This window comes from Rattus norvegicus, chromosome 1 (genome assembly GCF_036323735.1).
Source record: "Rattus norvegicus strain BN/NHsdMcwi chromosome 1, GRCr8, whole genome shotgun sequence".
Classification (NCBI taxonomy): Eukaryota; Metazoa; Chordata; class Mammalia; order Rodentia; family Muridae; genus Rattus; species Rattus norvegicus.
This window is the reverse complement of record NC_086019.1, coordinates 240,091,545-240,113,823: the sequence shown is the minus strand read 5'-3', so window position 1 is coordinate 240,113,823 and position 22,279 is coordinate 240,091,545. Positions and strand designations below refer to the sequence as shown.

At 39.9% G+C, this 22,279-nt stretch overlaps 1 protein-coding gene across 1 annotated transcript in view; it reads right to left on the bottom strand.

Moving 5' to 3' along the window:
• Positions 1-3,493: 3,493 nt before the first annotated feature.
• The window catches only part of Pten (phosphatase and tensin homolog), a 66,624-nt gene continuing 47,838 nt past the window's right edge, over positions 3,494-22,279 (bottom strand). The window contains exons 6-9 of the mRNA NM_031606.2: positions 14,196-14,337; positions 8,622-8,788; positions 5,964-6,188; positions 3,494-3,995 (exon numbers count right to left, since the gene is read on the bottom strand). Of these exons, the coding sequence (NP_113794.1) occupies positions 3,810-3,995; positions 5,964-6,188; positions 8,622-8,788; positions 14,196-14,337 (720 nt within the window). The 3' untranslated portion in view covers positions 3,494-3,809. The remainder of the gene's footprint in view (positions 3,996-5,963; positions 6,189-8,621; positions 8,789-14,195; positions 14,338-22,279) is intronic.

The following is a 22,279-nucleotide window of genomic DNA, read 5'->3' as shown; positions in this document are numbered from 1 at the left end:
GGTTCACATTGACATTAATGGCCGGCTTACTTCTAAAACATCACAAGTTATCTCACTGTTTCACTGAAAGGACATGCCTTACTCCTTAGCCTTTGAGTATTAGAAAGGAGATTATATTTGAGTCCACTACTCTGAACAAGTCCGGATGAAACCTCCCATGTGCTGATGGCCAACTGCAGAGTTAAGACAGGAAAGCCACAGAACAGACCTGAGACGTCAAGCCCATTCTCAGGGTGGAGGGTAGGGAGTATCTTCAGCTATCTGGCTTTATAAGAGAAATAAGCACCATTTTCCAAGAACCGTGAACTTTTTACTGTGCCTGGAAAACTTATTAAGTGACGGCTAAGGCTTAAAGTGCTCTTCTTAACCATGAGCAGGCAGGTGTGTGTCTCCCAAGATAACATAAAGATGCTTTGCTTGGAAGGATAGCGAGGAGGAAAAAAAACAGAAACATGTACAGGAGCTTTGTAATCATACTTGTCTGCCCATTACTGAACAGTTGAATGGATTTAAGCAATCTGAATTATAAATACTCTCATTTAATAAAACACCCACACAATGACAAGAATGAGACTTTAATCAGTTTTAAGTGGAGTTTATAACACTAAGAGATAAGGGTTGTTAACAAACACAGTAACAAATGGACATCTGATTGGTTTGAGGCATTATCCTGTACACGTCGTATTTGTGTATCCTCAGTGCATAGCATTTACACAGAGCCACTGCCGCACAGCACGAGAGTATCTGAAGAGGCTGGGTCAGGGTAAGGCTGTTGTACAGACTGGATTGTTTTAGTATATATATTCTATATGAAAACAGATCGAACTTTTGAACTGGCAGGTAGGAGTCAACTCTGCCAAATACTAGAGTCCAAGCGCCCGGTTTAGTGCACAGACCCACCCCTTCCGCCTGCATGCAGGACACATTAACAGTATTTAAAGGCAAACGAGGCACTTGTGGCAACCACAGCCGTCGTTATCCACATATTGCACAAATTTTCTAAAACTAAACATGGAACTTGTAACCTACTTTTATTTTTAAAGCTGAAACATTTGATGCTGCCGGTAAACTCCACTTAAGTTTAGAACCTGTGCCACAGCAAAGAATGGTGACGCTATTTAATTCAACTACCCTTTGACAATTATGGCAAAAAATGTCCAAGAGGAATTACAGAGGACTTGGGATGTACGGGGCCCGACTGTAAGACTTCTTAAAGGTGATGCCTTCAAGTCATTTCAGACACGTAAGCTGCTGCACATCCAAAAGTCTAAGAAAGCATTCCAGAAACACGGGAGAGATTACCTACAGAACGCAGTTCAGGCTAATCGTGAATACTGTCATAAATAAAGTTTTAATTAGGACTCAAAAACCTTTCAGTCATAGCAATTCTTGTCAAATTCTATGGGGATGGTAACTGAAATAAAGGAGAGTATGTATAATATATATATATTTATATATATAATATATATATAATGCCATTTTTCCATTTCCAATGACTACACCATAAAATGTAAGCAAGGCTTCTCAAAAACACTGAAACATTCAAAATCAAAACCCTCATTCAGACCTTCACATTCCAAAGGAAGAATATTAACAGTGCAACAGCCCATGTAATGTCATTGCTCATGGCCTGGCCCTCTGTGTTACACACTGGAACAATACAAGGTATAGTTTAGCATGCTGTGCCCAGAACTAACAAAACAGTGCTCATCGCTATCTCCAAACATCAACAGCTGCTCTCACTGCAGCCAGCCACTTCAGCTTTGAGAAAAGACATGGGGGATACATATTTCAATGGTGAGATCTCAGGGAAAGTTGTCTCTGACTTTATCACTTCATCAACAGTCAATATTCATGTACCAATGTTCAAATATAAATGTGTAAATCCTAAGAGCTTTGTTACAATTTTAAAAACTTTATTGGTTGAGTGAAACTGATGAGGTATGGAAAATACATCAACATTATTTTCTAAGGATATTTTAGATGACATTCTGCCTAATCTACTTACCATCAAACTATAAATGCTTCTCTAGTGGGTCCTATGCAATCTGTACTTGTAAATTAACTAGGTCAGACCACAGCTAGTGAACAATTTCAGCACCAATAAGTTATTGAAAATGGGACTTCACACCATTAAGAAATATAATGGCTGGATATTCAAATGTCAAGGTCAAGATATAATTTGAAAGACACCAAATTCCCAGGGGGGGCCGGGGATCCTTTTCAATAGTATCTTCACATTACCATTACAATAGTAGTTGTACTCTTGCTTTAAATTGTATGCAGTCTGGGCATATCAAACATATAATGATATTTAAGAAGTGGAATTGAAGCCCTAATCCCAACTCTACCACTCTAACGAAGTGACAACACTGCACATGGAAAGAGATCTATCCTTTCAACAGTAAGTCAATAAAGCATCTGTAGGACAATTTCTACTGGAAAACTTAAATGCCTTATTATTCGTGCAGTGCTGAAAATTTACTGCAACTCTAATTTCTTTTTAACACAAACAATGACTTTTTAATATACACATTATATGTATTCTGTATTCAAGTAAAATTCCCTAACAGTTAATGACATTTAAAAAAATGTGCAAAACTGCAAAACTCATTGTAATAGAATGTGTAAGGTCAAAAGGGCGGGACATCTGACAGCCACTGGACTGAGGACGCATCATCAATCTCTAGGAAAAAAAAAAAACCTGCTTACTGTTGAATCTCAAGTTGAAATTTCCTGTGAAGAATTAAAAAATATTTAATGAGAAAAAGAAACTGGCAGCCAGCACACGAAGCATCCACAGTAGGTATATGATTGAAAATTAATAAAAATAAATGTAAGTTGTTGACTGATGTAGGGACTAATAGCATCTGACTCTTAGCACTGGCCTTGATTACATAGGAGATGGAGCAGTCATTACAACTGAGAAAGCTTACTGAGTAAATCATTGTCAAATCTTCTGTTTCCAGCCCGTTCTTCGTTGAAAGCCTCGACATTTGTATGGTTAAGTGACTGTTGCTGTGTCTCTTATCTATGACCACTTTATTTTTATATCCCTTCATTTGTGGATTCTTAAGATGCTGTAGATGGTTCATTCCTGTACCCCAATACAAATGTACTCACTCTAGCTGCCTTTTCTAGCACCAATATGCTCTTTAAAACGCACAGACAGACAGCAGGACAGTGGCCATCTCCCGGATGTGCAGATTAGTAAGTGGAACATGCTAAAGAAAGGAGCACTAAAGAGCCGGAGATGTGTGGTCCAGAGCCAGCTAGAACGCTCCTTTCTGAGCACTCCCTTTATTCCCAACCCAAGTACATGCATTAGAATGTAGCAAAACCCTGCAGAAACCTCTCTTAGCCAACTGCAAACTTATCTGTTGCCACAAATGCAAAGGGGTAGGACGTGAACCTGGGAATCAGAGCTTTTCAGCCACTTCAGCTGGTGACAGAAAATAAAGGAAAAACTCCTACGTATACACATCGGTCTGTCTCCACGTTTTATAAAACTGGAATAAAATGGGAAAGTGCCATCTTTTATTTATCCTAATTGAATTTTAAATGTCCTTTTGACACAAAAAGGTATATACATGACACAGCTACACAACCTTTTTTAACTGGACAACAAGTGTCAAAACCCTGTGGATGTATAGGGTGAAACAAGATTGGTCAGGAGAAGAGAATTGTTCCTATAACTGCAATCTGACACAATGTCCTATTGCCATTAAAAAAAAAAAAAAAAAGGTCCATTTCAGTTTATTCAAGTTTTTTTTCTTGGTATTTTATCCCTCTTGATAAGAAAAAAAAAATCAGACTTTTGTAATTTGTGAATGCTGATCTTCATCAAAAGGTTCATTCTCTGGATCAGAGTCAGTGGTGTCAGAATATCTATAATGATCAGGTTCATTGTCACTAACGTCTGGAGTCACAGAAGTTGAACTGCTAGCCTCTGGATTTGATGGTTCCTCTACTGTTTTTGTAAAGTATAATTTCACCTAGAGAAAGACAGTTTAAGAGGAAAGTGAACAATTAGAATGGCATCCTGCTTTGCAGATTTACTTAAAGTACTATAACAAAATGAATTCTGAAGGGCACTGCTTTTCAATTGACCTTAAAACTGCCTACTGTGCACTCAAAAGACACACTGATGAGTTGAGAGCTATTTTTAAACCACATCAGCTATAAGCACTGTATAATTCTATAAAAGTGCAAACTGAAGGCAATGGACTCACTAAACACAAAATTCAATTTACAAGTGCTTACGTTTCAAAAGCATTTCTCTTACAATCTCTGAAACAACTCCATGTTTACACTAGTGACACACACAATACTGATTAATAATCATGTATACAAGATCAACTAGCTCTAAAATCTTCCTCTAGAGAGAATGGAGGAAGCTAACAGACCACTTAGTGGTCCGCAGATGGACCAGTGGCCTTTCCATGCTGCAGTCACTGTTAGTCACTCCTTAAGTACTTCCATTTTAAAAGAAACAACAAAAACCCAGAAGTCCAGGCAACATGCTAAAGGACAATCTCTGGTGAACAGTTGACAGGAGATCTACACTTTCTTTTCCATTATTCAGGTCATTTTCAGTTGTTCTCATAACTGACCCTTGCTTTAAGAATCCCCGTCCAAGTGAGTTACTCATTCAGCACTGCTCCTGCCATTGCGTGAGCCCGCCTTCTATGTGCACTACCCATCAGGCTCACATTGTCTCTCCCTGCCACTTCGAGCCCGCTGCCTCTCCCTAGTTCTCGGTCCAGGCTCGACTCAGGAAGTGAGGTGGACGGTTAAAGCCAACTCCGACCACATCTTCTCTGTGCTCGGCACCCCACACCTTCACACCAAGACCGGGTCCCTGCGACTCAGTAGAAATGACTTCTGAATGCCACAGAGAGGTACCAAGTTCACGCATGCCTCAATTCTCTTATCTACTCTTCCTCTGTTGTCCAAATAGCTGCTCTGCAAGCTGTGCACAGCTCACAGGTGTAAGTGTGCTCACTTCACTCTGTGCTCGCCCTCTCTACACACCCACCACCCACCTGACCAGACCGCCTTTGCCGGCTGCCGGCTTCACAGCACTTACCTTGATCTATCTGTTTGTTCAGTGACAATGAAAACAGTCTTTATCTACAGTAACTTTTCTACACTGTACTGTTTTATTGATTGTTTTGTAGTACTTGGTGTTGAACTCAGCATCACTCATGTTAGGCAAGCACTGACGTACATTGCCGGAGAAACATTAAAACAGTAATGTTTACTAGAGAGGAATACATTTTAAAAGCAAATAGTTGCCAGATGAGGCTGAGGCAGAGACATGGCAGTTCAAGCCCAGCCTGTGCCCATTATACCAAGACCCTACCTAAAAAAATCAGAAAGCGGATGGCTGATAGGAATATCAATTTGTGGAAAAGGAAAAAATGAAAAATGAGGATTCTAAAGGCAACTTAAAAACATACTCGAGATCCAAAGGCATTGAAATATTAATTAGGTCTAAGTTCACTTAACATGTGAATGTCATTCTCTATTTTTATTAGCATTGTTATTATGTTATAATAATATAATCTATAGTTGAGTTTGTTACATGTGAATAAAAGAAATACAACAGAATGAAAAAAGAATTTAGGGCTGGGGATTTAGCTCAGTGGTAGAGCGCTTACCTAGGAAGCCCAAGGCCCTGGGTTCGGTCCCCAGCTCCGAAAAAAAAGAACCCAAAAAAAAAAAAAAAAAAAAAAAAAAAAAAGGGAAAAAAAAAAAGAAAGAAAAAAGAATTTAAAGGGGAAGACTCAAGGTGGTGAGGGAGAGAAGAAATAGCGAGAGAATAAGTGGACTCATGAGCAGAAAGGAAAGGCTGCATAACCTCTCGGGAGTACACACTAAACAACACTACAACAACCCTAGGTCTTCACCTTCAGTCAGAAGAAAACACACCCTCCCACCCCAGAATGCTTTTAACTGACCTTAAAATTTGGAGAGAAGTATCGGTTGGCCTTGTCTTTGTTTGCTTTGTCAAGATCATTTTTTGTCAGGGTGAGCACAAGATACTCCTTGTCATTATCCGCACGCTCTATACTACAAATGCTATCGATTTCCTGATCACAAAGACTTCCATTTTCCACTTTTTCTGAGGTTTCCTCTGGTCCTGGTATGAAGAACGTATTTACCCAAAAGTGAAACATTTTGTCCTACAAAGAAAAGAAAGAAATGAAAGATGTATTTCACTTATTTAAAAATGTACCACAAATAGTCAACATATAAACCATATTCTAAAATGAAGGCAAACACCTTGTGGAATATTCTTATTCACTAAGTTATGTTATGAATAAAAAATAATCATGTAAACTCTGTTATCTTACTTTTATCTCTTTTATCTTTTCTTTTATTAGATATTTTCTTTATTTACATTTCAAATGTTATCCCCTTTCCTGGTTTCCCCTCAAGAAACCCCCTTTCCCATTCCCTCTCCCCCTGCTCCTAAGAGGGTGCTCTCCCACCCACCCACTCCTTCCTACCTCCCTGCTCTGGCATTCCCCTACACTGGGGCATCGAGCCTTCACAAGACCAAGGGCCTCCACTCCCACTGATGCCCAACAAGGCCATCCTCTGCTACATATGCAGCTGGAGACATGGGTCTGTCTATCTTTGGTTGGCGGTTTAGTCCCTGGGATCTCTGTGCGGGTCTGGATGGTTGATATTTTGTTCTTCCTATGGGGTTGCAACCCCTTCAGCTCCTTCATATCTCTAACTGCTCCATTGGGGAACCCTGCTTAGTCCAATGGTTGGCTGCAAGCATCCAGCTCTGTATTTGTCAGGCTCTGCCAGAGCCTCTCAGGAGACAGCTATATCAGGCCCCTGTCAGCATGCACTTCTTGGCACCTGCAATAGTGACTGGATTTGGTGACTGTATATGGGATGGATCCCAAATCCTAAGAAAACTATTTCCTATTCTAATACGGAATTTTAAAAATGTTCTGAGTTTATATGTATATAGATATAAACAAAGATCAGGTGTCATTACAACCAAAGCCCTAGAAACTAACAACCGAAGCCCTAGAAACTTTAGACTAAGTTCCCTATGACAACTTTAGTTTTGCCCAGATATGCCCAGTGCCCGTGGAAGCCAGAGAGGGATTCAGATCCCCCAAGACTGGTGTTACAGATAACTGTAAGGCAACATATAGGTGCTGAGAATCAAACCTGGGTCCTCTAGAAACCCCTATCCCATCCCCTCTCCCCCTGCTAGGAACCAGGGCTCCTAACTGCTGAGACGTGTATTCAGCCTTTTTAAAACCTTATTGATCTCAATTATTTTAATGTTGTTCAGTTGGCAATTGTATTTTACTTAGAGGAAAACAAGATAATATTATTTAAACTTACAAAATGTGGCTCACTGATGTGCACTGATTTTCTAAAACTGTTTTTATTTAAATCAGAACAGGCATGTAATTAGTAAGGAAAAGCTATAATAAATGGAAATTTATGGAATGTAATCTAAGATATATAAATATATTATAAGTATCCAATCTTCAGAGATCAGGAGTAAGAAACAGCACATCTCTAAAACTACAAGGAGACACTGAGGTAATTATCTATTTTTACAAACAATATAAAGCCAAGAGAGGTGCTTCATGCCTATGATCACAGCACTTGGGAAGTTAAGGTGAAAAGACTGCTTTACCCGGGCCACTTAGTGAGTTCTAGACCAGCTTGGGCTACAAAGTAAGAGTCTGTCTCCAAACAAACACTGACAAAAGATGACAAGGACGGAAAAGGCGTATCCACTGCTCGCGTGCGCGCACATACACAACTGTATGTGAGCCAGGGTCTGATAAGAAGTCGGAGATATCGGGCAGTGACAGCATACACCTTCAATTCCAGAACTCAGGATATAGAGGCAGGTAATCTCTGAGCTGGAGACCAGCCTTGTCTACAAAGCAAGTCCAAGACAGCTAGCACTACACAGAGAACCCAGTCTCAAACAAACAAACAAACTAGGAGAGAGAAAAAAACCAAATACTTAATTTTTGAAATAGTTGCTCTTCCTCTGTTACCAGCTAAGCCTTCTACACCTTAAGGCTCATTTTCATGTTCACACTCAACTAAGGATACTAACCAAGGACAAATGTTCACACCAAGGGCGCTACAGCCGAGCTTTTGCCTTTTCTCAAGTCTGTCTCAGGCCTCAGCAATCCTAAACATGGATGTTTAACCTATCAGCCTCCCCCGCTTTGTTTTAATTATTTCTTCTTCATAGCTATTTCTTTCAACTAAGTAATACTGTCTAAACTTACTCAGTAAATATGGGGAAACAAAATATAAAATAGTCTATAGTCTCAAGAAACATAAACCTAATCGGGTGAAACATGGCTTGTGTCGCATAAGATCACAGAACAAAGCAGAGAGCTGACCCCGAGGTTGGGGTAGGCGGCTCTGCTTACAGTCTCGGCTCGGCCACAATAGCAGAGTGTGCATGGTTAGCAAAGCAGGAATCAGCGCAGCGGATGGCAGAGAAAGGCTCTCCTTACAAACTAATCTCCTAACCAAAGGCACTAAGCAAAAGGGCTGTGGTTACTCATGAAGGAATGGCTATTTCTACACAGAGGAACTGAAGTACAGACCTTTTTGAGCATCTTGTTCTGTTTGTGGAAGAACTCTACTTTGATGTCACCACACACAGGCAATGGCTGAGGGAACTCAAAGTACATGAGCTTGTCCTCCCGCCGCGTGGGTCCTGAGTTGGAGGAGTAGATCTTCACCTTTAGCTGGCAGACCACAAACTGGGGATCTACATGGGTACATACAGACGGTCACTCCACAAGAAATGTCTTCAACACACAAATTATCACAAACTGTTTTAATGATAAAGTATCAGAAATATACACAAAATTCTTCACACTGACTGCTTATCTAAAACAAATCAGTAGAAATAAAATAAGTAAAATAAAATCCAAGTAAGGACCTCTTCAACTTGAACCCTTAATAAAGTTCTATTACACATATGAAAATCAATTGCTACTTCATAAACAGTAATTCCAAGACTACACTCTAGCAACATATTAATATCAAAGCTTTACATTAACATAACGCAAAAGACTCATCACAACTTACTTTAGGCATAAAATAAACAATTTCCTGGGACTTTTGTGAACTGCATAAAGATGAAAAATATTAATAAGCTCTATAAGCCTAAGCCTTTATACTATAGAAATATAAAATACTGACCATCACTCTTTTCACCTCCAGTCTACAAGTTTCTGTGTGTTTGGTTGGTTTGGTTTTGGTTTTTTAAGACAGGGTTTTTCTGCTTAGCCCTGGCTGTCCTGGAACTAGTCAGGCTGGCCTCCAACTCATGGAGATCTCCCTGCCTCTGCCTCACAAGTGCCGGCACTTTTAAAAGCACGTGCCACTGCCACCTAGCCCCACATAGTTTTTAACATTATTTTTTTAATTCCTTGAGAATTTCAGATTAAGCATTCAGTGAATTTTGATCCAATTCACTTCCTACTTCTCCCTCTAACTCTTCCTGGATACACCCCCCCCCCTCAGTTTCCCCCTCAACTTCATGGCCTCTGTGGTTTTGCTTTTTGAGAAACCCGCTGAGCCTAATGTGTGCCGCCCATATGCACATGGGTGTAAGAGCCCACATTTACAAAGTCACAATCATGAGAAATAGAACGAAATACCGGAGATGTCTACAGGAAATGCAGCAGGCACCAAGGGAAAACTACAACAGAAACTTTTTTCTCTCTTAAACACTGCTCTCATCAACAATTATTTGGTTGCAATCTAGGTCTGTTTTAAAATTACTGTTTAAGTATAGTTTCACAAACATCATCATGATTTTGATTAGCAAGTCAACCAAAAGATGGTTAAAGATGTGGCAATGAAAAGAAGTTTTATTTCTAAAATGTATTCAAAATCACTTATAGCTAGAGAAAAACAGGAGACCAGTAAGTAGGTTAAAAGGGTGTGGGGCCCTTGCCAGATAGATGTCTTCTATAAACATGGGCTGGGGGATCCCCACAGAAAAGACTTACTCCCCCAAATAAATATTTTTCTCAAAAACAAACGAATGAACAAACAAAAACCTAAAGGGTGTGTGTGTGTGTGTGTGTGTGTGTGTGTGTGTGTGTGTTATTTCTTTGAAGATAAAAAGTGGATTGTTATCAATGTGAACCAAGACTCAGACAATGTGCAAAGCAAGCCAATCTAAGTCATAAAAACATAATGGTTTATACATTTAGCATATAAAGGCCCTACTGCAGCATCTCATGTAAAATAAGGTCCTCTGTAAGAGAATAAGGGGTTCATGGATTTACAATTCTGACATGGATTTACAAGACACTTATCATGAAACCCATCCCAAAGAGGAGAAACATTCCATCAGGAACCTGTCAATACATTTCCCTTCTTTGACTACAATTTCCAAGTGGAATGAGACACTTTATTAGGCTTTATACATAAGTGGGATGTCATATGAGACAAATGAACAAAGTGTGTTTTCAAAACTCTGGTAAAAACTATCAGGATGAAAAGCCTGATAATCTTATTACTGAATTATTCTACTAGCTCAGAATTTAGTACTACTGATTTTAGGATTTAAAAAGAAAACTGACTGTATAATTTGGATTTCATCTAAACAACACCTAAGGTATACACATACATACATACATTGAATAATTATCATGAGCAACTGACAAGCGAATTACAAATCCACAGTTCTTAGAAGGCCCCTAAAAACAAGCTGAAATAATTAGCCTGGCCACTGCTTACTGGCTGAGTGTGAACTGTGGTGCTTTGGATTAGGACAGAAGTTGAGCCATTTACACGGGCCATACTAATAGCGGCCTGGAGGACAGTGGTGCTGAGAGTGATGTAGATTATGACAGGCTGGGGCACAGGCTTGGTAATGGAGTACTTGCCCTGTGCACAAGATTCTGGGCTCCACCCTCGGTGTGTCTTTGGGGTGGGGGTGGGAGTATTGAATGACTTTAACTTGGTATCTGTGGTGGTCTGTCAGAGAGTGGCCATCATAAGGCTCATAGATTTGAAAGCCTGGTCATCAGGGAATGGCACTACTTGAGAGAGGAGGTGTGGCTTTGCTGAAGTAGGTTTAACTTTTTAAGGGAAATATGTCTTTAAGAGGTGGACTTTGGGCTTCAAAAGATCAAGCCAGGCCCAACGTTTCTGTTTTTGCTTCCTGCAGATGTAGAGCTCTCAGCACAGTGTCTGCCTGTGCGCTGCCATGCTTTCTGCCAGGCTGATAATGGACTGATCCTCTGAAAGTCTAAGCAAGTCCCAATTAAGTGCTTCCTTTTATAAGTTGCCTGGTAATGGCATCCTTCCCTGACAATGTCCTCAGCTGTAGTGTACAGTCATGAATAAACAGCAGCCACTGAGAAAAATGGCCTCCTATATACCGTGAGTTCCTCACTGGGATGGAAGTCCTAACATCAAAATGCTAAGACTTCTGAGACATGGATCTGAAGTGTGACTTCTGCTATGGTAACTACGTTCTGAAGAAATGACAGGACCTGGCTCTGACAAACCAGGATGAGAGCGCATCCTGACAGAGAAGCCAACAGGTCATTTCTATTTCACAGCAGCTCTTTCTCTCTTGTCACTTAGGAAAAGATAGTCAAGAAGACCAACGCTGCCAGCCCCCGCCTCTGCAGAAGACACTATACACTGCATCCTTAGTTTTATCTGTTTTACGGATGCCTCCTCTTCCTCCTCAACCCAATTTACCCATCCTCTTCCTCAGTCTTCACCATTTCCTTAACACAGCACACTAAAGGCTAAATTGCTGCCTTGTTCCTGACGCTTCCCTCAAACAGACATGACCTGTCCTAGACCTGAGTCGACAGTCGCATCCAACAAGTATCGACCTCCTGAGAATCCAGAGCTGGAGACCGATGGTCCTCCTGTGCACTCCAGCTCTCTCTCCTCAAGCACTAGGCCACTGAGACAGAGCTGCAGCCCCACTGCAGATCTTCACGAGCACCTTGTTTTCATTAGATTTAAAACAACTTTAAAGCCAAAGTGATGTTTGTATCTCCAAAAGTCAAATGCACGTTTCACCTCCATTCTATGAATCATCCACCTGAGTAAGATCAAAACGAGAACAAAATCTTTGGATACGAACAACTAAAGAAATCTCAAACAAAGCATATTTCCTGCTCTAGCGCATCTGCCAGGTCACATAGCTAGCTGTACTCCCCCCTCCTACATCACAGCATTCTATAAAATACAGAGCTGTCCTTAAAACATGGCTCAAGTCCCTAGGATCATTGTGACACCAATATTCCAAGTCTATTACGTGCATTCGAGATCCTGTAACAGCCAATCAGATCTTCTACTTCGTGTCCTGTTCTTCACCGTGCTTGCCTCACCTTATCCCACTGTCTGTAATATTCCTTCACGCTTAACGACAACCACACTGCACACATTCTCCAATGAGGCTTTCTTCATGAAATTAAGTTTCTTTCTAAAACCTTTTTGTGAACATAGTAGTTATAATTTATGCATATAAATGAGTGTATTTTAATGTAACTTCAATATACAGCATTAAATCCCAGCACATAAAGAGGTAACTAGAAAATTTAAAAGATTAAGAAGAATTTACTGGTCAATATTTTTTAAGTCTAGAGATGTAAACATAACGTTGTGTGACTAAAAGCCAAACAAAACAGTTCAGCCAGAGAGGCAGAGGAGAACTGACCAAAGGTTGGTACCTAGTAAGATTCCTGAGCAGAGCTTGCTGCATGACCTCCACTCAGCCAATGTCTGGCTCTTCTATCGATACCTAAACTATAGGAAGAACACGAGTTCTCATCCTTTTTCCTTCTCACTGAACCTAGTAACGTTCCTAGCCAATTGCTTCCATTAGTTCAGTGCCTTGAACTCATGTTTTAAAAATTCTACTAATATTAATACTAATTATTATACTAATATTAATCAGTATGAAAGTTCCTTATAACTTTCCAACAAGCTATATGATTTATATTCTGATTTAGAAGCCTTTAACAAAGTTATCTTACCCATGGGCAATCACACCTATCTGACAAAGATAGACAACTTCAAGAAATTGACTTTTGGGCTGGAGAGATGGCTCAGTGGTTAAGAGCACCCGACTGCTCTTCCAGAGGTCATGAGTTCAATTCCCAGCAACCACATGGTGGCTCACAACCATCTGTAAAGAGATCCGATGCCCTCTTCTGGTGTGTCTGAAGACAGCTACAGTGTACTTACATATAATAAATAAATAAATCTTTAAAAAAAAAAAGAAATTGACTTTCTCTGTATATGATTTTAAAGAGAACAGGTTAATTTGCCTAAGTATTTCATGGAGGTGAAAGACTAAAATCACTGACAAATTACAAACATCTGTAAAGGGATTCTAGTAAATGACATCTCATGATACTAGGACATTATGTTGAAAATACAAATAAAATATCTTAAGTATAAGACTCGCAGGTGGCACTTAAAACGTTCAATGTCAAAAAACTGTCACAGAAGAAAGACAGTGAGCAGCCTGGCCTTCCAGGGCTGCATAAAATCCCTCCATACATTTCCCGTACGTCCATCCCCTTCGCTAAGTAGCTGCTTTGGGTACAGTTACTGGGCTTCTTACTCCTAGAGTTCTGTAGTAAGAACGCTAGCCAAGAACAGCAGCAAAGGAGAACAAGACTGAAGTGAGGAGAATGGCTGCTAAGGTAAGAGAAATTACAAGCAGACATCCTGTCATGACTACATGCTTCAGCTTGTGACAGGAGATGGCATGGCCAAGTCAGAGGCTGTTTACCCACTCTACAGTCTCTCTTTCTCTGACCCCTTGACAGTGAGCATTTGTCCCCCTCAGTGAAGGACCTGATCATGGCTGGAGGCGATTCTTACACTGGCCTGTTAGAGCATCCTTCAGTTATTTCGTCAGAAGAGAGACTGTGTCTAGTGTTTGCAACATGGAATATTTATCCCATCAATATAACTGACTTCAAGAACACCAAAATTTACTGGGTTAGCTCTCTCAACCCAATGAGCTGAACAACTGAACTAATTAATTCCAACTTCAGAAATATACTCCTATATAAGTTTTAACCTGGCAAATTTATTTCTAAATTTTTATGTACACATTTAGAAATGGTTTTAAATTTTTTTCAGCACATAGAAGAATGAGAATTTAGATCACTTACTGCAAGTTCCGCCACTGAACATTGGAATAGTTTCAAACATCATCTTGTGAAACAACAGTGCCACTGGTCTGTAATCCAGGTGATTCTTTAACAGGTAGCTATAATAATATACATAGCGCCTCTGACTGGGAATAGTTACTCCCTGATAGACCGGGGGTGGGGACAAAAAGAAAAAGAGACGTCAAATTCAAAAGAAAAACGTCATTAAAGTTGTTACACAACATTGCTATAACTGGGTTATTCCAAAGTTTCTGCTTAAGTGGCTAACATTCAAATCTAACTCAATATTAGAATAAATAAGAGTAATAACAAAAGGAAAATATCAGCTATCATAAAATGTAGTTATTAAACATCTCATTTATTCAAATAGTAAACAATGCTCTGACCTATGAACCCAATAAGCAAAGGTCACTGCATAACCAAACAGCCAGCCAATGGCCTCTGTGCTACAACTACCTACACCCAGGGTTCCTCACATGGATGGATTCATTAGGCATGTAATTCTTCACAGACATGCTCACCTACTTCCTCAGCAAAAGCATATCGGAATCAGCACACTAGAGAGAAATGTGCTGCCTCTGTGCAGAAAACCAGTAGAACATGAGATTCTGACCATAGAGTCCAAAAAATAGACTGTGCAACTAAATGATAGACACACTCAATAGAACTCATTAACAGAGGCACTAGGAGCACCCTTGGAGAAATTAGGGAAGCATAAAATGGCTTAGAAAATACTACAAATATCTAAAAGACATAATTCACATGACATTGAAAAGGGGAATCTAACCAGGAATGGTGTCCCACACCTGTAATCCTACCACTAGAGGGGCTGAAGCAGAGGACTGCTGTTCCAAACCAGCCCAGGGTTTATAGTTCCAGGCCAGCAAGAAATCAATCAATCTCTGCCTGCCTGCCTGCCTGCCTGCCTGCCTGCCTGCCTGCCTACCTACACACACACACACACACACACACACACACACACGAGGCTGAGATGGCTCAATCAGTAAGGGGCTAGCCTGTAAGCATGAACGATGGAAAACCCATGTATATGTTTTTCTTAGCTCTTTAAATATTTCGTTAGTGTTTTCGCCTACACATATGTACACCTGGTGCCCACAGAGACCAGAAGGCATGTCATGGAACAGGAGTTATGAATGCTTGTAAGCCATTATGTGGGCACTGGGAATTAAGCTGGCCAGGTCCTCTGCAAGAGTCACAGTGCTCCGAACCCCTGAGCTATCACGCCAGCCAACCTACCCCATGCACATATACACTGTGAAAAGGCACTGTGTAACCAGACAGGTGCTTACAACATCAGCATTCGGGAGGCGGAGAAAGGCAGGTTCTTGGTGTTCACAGGCTAGTGAGCCTGGACTTGGTGAAGTCCAGACCAATGAGAGACTTTGTTTGAACAAGAGGTACTGCACCAGAGGATGGACATCCAAGGAACATACGGTGGTTCCTACACCTATGTGAGGCCCAGTCTCAAGAAACAGGATTGTAGAAAATGGGTATTTTGTTGCATTAATATAAGAAAAAGGTATTTACAATGCTCTTTAATTTACTGAGGGCATCTAAATTTCTATTGTGCTAAGAACTCTAGATAGAAGCACCCTTCTGCTGGTGAAGCAGAATGGATAAAAGCTAAAAAGTATAAAAGAAATATGATGACTAGCAAATAAATACAGGGATGTAGACTCTGGCCCCATCTTCTTCCTCTCCATCTGCCTGTCTCTCTGCTCTACCTGTGCTCAAGCAGCAGTACACAACTTTAATCCCAGAACTCGGGGGCCGGGAGGAAGCTGGTGGATCTCTGTGCATTCCAAGCCAGGCAGGAATACAAAGAGAGACCTCATCACAAAAACAAAAACAAACCAACAAAAATGGGAAAAACACCTGAAATCGTGATTGGCAATTTAAGATTCTGGCTGAAGTGAAAACCAACTACTAAACAGTCAAGGCTTGTATTTACAATCTGACAAAATATAAACTTCAATTTGCTTCTCTTAAAAAATTAGTACAATAACATGAACCTGCTTAATAGAATCTGAATGAGGATCAAAGAGTAAATTCACTTACACAAAAGAATTTAAAATAAACAAAAGTAATATACAAATACTAAGAAACAGTTATAGAAACAATAGTTGTATAAATGTTGGAATAGATGAAATTTTATCTCTATATTTTTCATTTTGTTTTTTTGAGACAGGATTCCTCTGTGTGTAGTAGCTCTGGCTGTCCTGGAACTTGCTCTGTAGACCAGGCTGGCCCCAAACTCATAAACTCACAGAGATTCCCCTGCCTCTGTCTCCTGTCGGCTGGCATTAAAGGCATGCAATGCCACTGTATGGAATGTTTTCTTTTTTAAAAAGGTAGTAAAACCACACTAATTTAAAGAATTGTTACAAAATATTAATACTAAGGAGTACCCTCAATGTTTAAATTTAATGTAAAGTTCATATTAGAGCACCTTATTAATGCAACTGTAGCAAAGTTGTCACTGACAGTTATGGAGGCCACGTACAGCATAACTAAGCAAGCTAGGGGAATCAGTAGACAGGAAGTGGATGAGGACAACTGTTGTTGATGACATAAATTTCTGAATCATATTAATTTATTTCCAGACAAAAGATTAAAGAAAATTGAAGCTATATAAATAACGCACATGGTGGCACATGCCTGTGCCCAGTCCTTGGGAAGATGGGGCCCTCTGAGTTAACGCTAACCCCTGGGCCACACGATGAGACCTATCGTAAAACCTGTAAACAATTATTTAAAAGAAACCTAATGCAAGTCGATAAGAGCAGGTTGTCAAATTAATAGTTGATAATGTTCAGATGGTACATTTTCTCTTGCTCTCTAGTTTTTGGTACATACTTCACATTTATGTACAGCAACAAACAGTTATAGCCATTATAGGTTTTCTCATACAATGGGAAGGGCATCAATTATCACGAGCATTTATTTGCTCGTCCCTTTGAAAAGAGCTGGGTTGATAAGTAAGGAAACAATACTCAGATCAACAGCAGTTGTGGGAACAGAGCTCACAGAGCTCAAAAGCAGTGGTGATGCAGAGGGAAGCCTGCACCACACAAAGGCGGGGCTGCAGGCCGGACAGCGGCTAGGACTTAAGTGCCTGACTAAACACAAACATGCTACATCATTCATCTTTGAGTCAACTACAAAAACCCAGATTTAACCCTACATGCCACTCAAAACACTGGCTCTGTTTCTTTTAGTCAGTGTTTGATTTGCTAGTCCAAATAGTTCAGTTTCCTCAGTTCACTGATTAATATCTTTATTTTCTACTGGTGAATGCTCTTAATGTATCTTTCATCAAATGGCTCAAAAATTATTTAAGAAAATGGCTTTACACTTCCATAATGACTAGAATTAAACTCTAAGCTGCAGCTCTACTCAACACCATCAGGAACAGTTAACAGGGGCTCCACTTCTAAGGCTTGTGGGAGTTGTAGTTAGTGAGTTATTAACCTAAGTAAGTGGATACTGCGAAGCATTAAGGTGCTAATTTTATTGCTTTCTTCACTGTACACATATTTAACTTTGTGCCTCCTTGGAGTATATTCAAGATTTCTAACACTGTTTTCTATCTTTTTATTTTCCTTTTCTGGCTTTTGCTTAACAAATTTGAATCCTTTCAGCACAGAGGTTCATACATGCTCCGTGTCCGAGTGCCTCCTGTGTTAGTGTAAAATGACATCTTTGATCAGTTGTATCAGTTTTTATTACAATGCTATTATAATACTAAAAGCCTGTCACCTGCTTTGGAATTTTACATTTTCCTATATTTTTCATTAATTCGTTTTTAAGCCTTGGCTACGTAATGCTAATTACCTTTTTTCTTTTGGTTTTTCAAGATAGAGTTTCTCTGTATAGTTGTCCTGGAACTCATAGAGGTCCACCTGCCTCTGCTTCCCAAGTACTGGGGATTAAAGGTATGTCCCACCATGCCTGGCTGGCTCTTGGAAAACCAGAGTTACATGGAAGACACACATGTTTTAGATCTATAATACCACCCCCTAAGACTGGACTAGCCTAGCACCACTCAGTATGTAACGTGTTCATCTTCTATGAGTTCAGAGTCTAGATGATCTTCTACAAGGGAAATTCACAAGAACTAAAGAAATAAATAAATTTCTATTTGTGCAAACTTTCCTAGTGAACTGGAAAATATTTTCCATGTCTAAGCTCATAAATAATATGAATGTTTCAACCTAAAAAGTATTTGCTTGAAGAGAGAGATCTACATTCTGAATGACCATAATAAATCACTAGGCAGTAATTCAATAAACAAAAGAATGTGGTTATTAATATTATAACAAGCAGTAGTTATTGTAGCTGCTTTCCAATATTCAAAACATATTTCTATTATTCCCATAACATTGCAAAGTATATATTACCACATATTTTATGTTTCAAGACAGGGTCTCGTTTGTACCCCAGCTGGCCTCAAAAGTGGTCATCCTGGTTGGAACTGGAAAATATCATCCTGAGTGAGCTAACCCAATCACAGAAAGACATACATGGTATGCACTCATTGATAAGTGGCTATTAGCCCAAATGCTTGAATTACCCTAGATCCCTAGAACAAACGAAACTCAAGACGGATGATCAAAATGTGAATGCTTCACTCCTTCTTTAAATGAGGAAAAAGAATACCCTTGGCAGGGAAGGGAGAGGCAAAGATTAAAACAGAGACTGAAGGAACACCCATTCAGAGCCTGCCCCACATGTGGCCCATACATATACAGCCACCCAATTAGACAAGATGGATGAAGCAAAGAAGTGCAGACCGACAGGAGCCGGATGTAGATCGCTCCTGAGAGACACAGCCAGAATACAGCAAATACAGAGGCGAATGCCAGCAGCAAACCACTGAACTGAGAATAGGTCCCCTATTGAAGGAATCAGAGAAAGAACTGAAAGAGCTTGAAGGGGCTCGAGACCCCAAAAGTACAACAATGCCAAGCAACCAGAGCTTCCAGGGACTAAGCCACTACCTAAAGACTATACATGGACTGACCCTGGACTCTGACCCCATAGGTAGCAATGAATATCCTAGTGAGAGCACCAGTGGAAGGGGAAGCCCTGGGTCCTGCTAAGACTGAACCCCCAGTGAACTAGTCTATGGGGGGAGGGCGGCAATGGGGGGAGGGTTGGGAGGGGAACACCCATAAGGAAGGGGAGGGGGGAGGGGGATGTTTGCCCGGAAACCGGGAAAGGGAATAACACTTGAAATGTATATAAGAAATACTCAAGTTAATAAAAAAAAAAATTAAAAAAAAAAAAAAAAAAAACTTCTACAGAGACACTCGCTGCTATTTCTGCCCCATTCAGATTCAGCCATCCTGTTTCTTTTTTCCCTTGCTTAATAAAGGATTTCTTTGTGTTGGAAAAAAAAAAAAAAAAAAAGTGGTCATTCTACTGCTTCATCCTCCAGCCTACTTTTTTTTTAATTTTTTTTATTGGATATTTTTTATTTACATTTTATTTATTTTATTTATATATATATACATATATATATATATATTGGGGGGGGGAGCTGGGGACCGAACCCAGGGCCTTGCGCTTGCTAGGCAAGCGCTCTACCACCGAGCTAAATCCCCAACCCTCTGCTTCATCCTCCAAACAGCTTGAGGTGACCTCAATTTCCCCTGAGGGAGGGCTGGCCTCAAGCATACTGCAGTATCTGATGGAGGCTTGACTCCTGCTCCTCCTGATTCTCCCTACCAAGTACTGGGATGCCCCAAGCACACTGTGGTCAGCCTTGTTGCACCTGGTTATCTTACGCAAACCAGTATTGGACTTAAAGGAATCTGACTGGGGTGACCTGAAAACAGGGATGCTATATGATTTGAACAAAGCCATAACTTGTCTTAATTCAGTATTTCTCTCTATGAAGAACCTCTGAAGTTTGGAATATATAATGCTTCATTTCTATGAATTCTAACTTACACAGAATCTCTGAGACAAAGGTGACACAGATCGTTTCTAGCCAACACTCTTTCCTCACCTGGATTTTCTTCAGAAACTATAATGATAGCTTTGTGGTTTGGAGGTGTTGGGCCTATTCTTCAATTCAGACACATGACTTTGTATGAGGATTCCACTCACTAGCAAAAACATTTGGTTCAAGAGGTAGATGCAGGCTGGAGAGATGGCTCAGCGGTTAAGAGCACCAAATGCTCTTCCAGAGGTCCTGAGTTCAATTCCCAGCAACCCATGGTGGCTCCCAACCATCTGTAATGAGATCTGACATCTTCTACTGGTGTGTATGAAGACAGTAACAGTGTACTCATATACATAAAATAAATAAATCTTAAAAAAAAAAAAGTACACCCTTTAACCCAAGGAAATCAGAACCTGTTTTAGGAACGTCTAGTCAAATAGGTGTTCTTTTAACATTGCCACTAAAATAGTCAAGCACACAAGCCTTTTCCTTCTTGGGTTTCTCTGACATAAAATTGAAAAACACACACATTCAAAACAGCAATTTTTCTTTTTGGTGTTAGTTTCTGTTTTAGGAATCAAAGAAAAGGGAAAAATTAAGTAGAACTTAGTACAGCAGGGAGAATATAAGGTTCAAAATTAGGAAGCCAGGTTTTGAGTATGACAGAGAACGACTATTACTTAGGACAGTGTGATCTTCACAGATCTTTCAAAGCATAAAATTGCACAGCTTTATGACTCTATAGATTCTAGACAGCAGATAATAGCCCAAGACAGTATGCATCAGAAGAGAACATGATAAGTGATGTCAGAAGAAAATTACACTGAGATTTCTGTTTTGTTTAACAACAGTAACTAACCAGAACTTGTTTGGTTTAAAATAAGAACTAAGCAAGACAATTTCATGATATGAAGAGATTTTAAAAACACAGAAAAAAAACACCCTGATAAGCGGTTATAAAAGTTCACTCCTCGCAGAAAATAATGAAATCTCTTGAAATTAAACTTAGCACTATTAATTTAGAAAAGCTGACGAACTGAGGTAGTGAGCTAATCACACACACACACACACACACACACACACACACACACACACACACAACCTTTTTAATAACCAACTTGAAAGCAAAGAAAAAGAAAACTGAAATCTTTCCCCTTAAAAGTTTAATAAAAGAAAATAAACATTATTTTACTTGTTATTACTGGAGGGTGGGGACAGCAGTGACTAAGTACCATTAGTGACAGTGCCTTTTACTCTCATGTGTGGGAAATCAATCTAAAACCTGCACTCATGCAGACTACATATTATAGCACTGAAACCTGAGTGCATTTGCAAACAGCAAAGAACAAGTGGGAACCAACCCCAGAGGGTAATTTACAGCGGGCGGGGGCAGGGCTAGGGCGGGGGTAGGGCTAGGGCGGGGGTGGGGGAGGATCCAGTCCCTTGGGATTTATCCTCAATGACTTTGGTTTTGGATAATTTGCAACATTTTCATAAAGCAAAATATCAACTATACAAGTAAATAATTCCCAGTGAAGTGGGTAACATGCTTGTTTTACTGAATAAAAGATAGGAGTCTTTGTTCCCTTGAGCAGTTACTTCACCCACGGAGTATTTTTCCTTTATCGGAAGTAACAACTGTTGGACTTCTCTGCAATATTCAAAACATAAAGTATTGTTCCGACATTAAGAACAGATGCTACACTTTATGATCAGCTTGCATATCCAATCTGCACCGTGTCAACACCTGGTTATACAGTATTTTGATAAGCTAAGCAAAGTCTACAATTTTTTCACAAGAACATGCCGAGTTCTCCTTTAACATAAACAAGATGAACATTCTGTACCTGAACAACAGTTTTCTTCAGCTTCTTATGGTCTCTCCATAGTTAAAATTACAAATATAAGCAAAATAATACAGACAATTCCAGTAATATTAATCCCCTCCAAACTACAAGGCAGATTTAAGTACTAATCTCAGAAGTCCCCACTTACAATCACAAAGTATAAATCCAGATACACCAAACACAAGAAGTAGCACAAGAGTAACCGGAGGGAGTCCTGGCACTTACAAGTGCGATTCTACCCAGTACACTGGCACACTCTGAGTAAT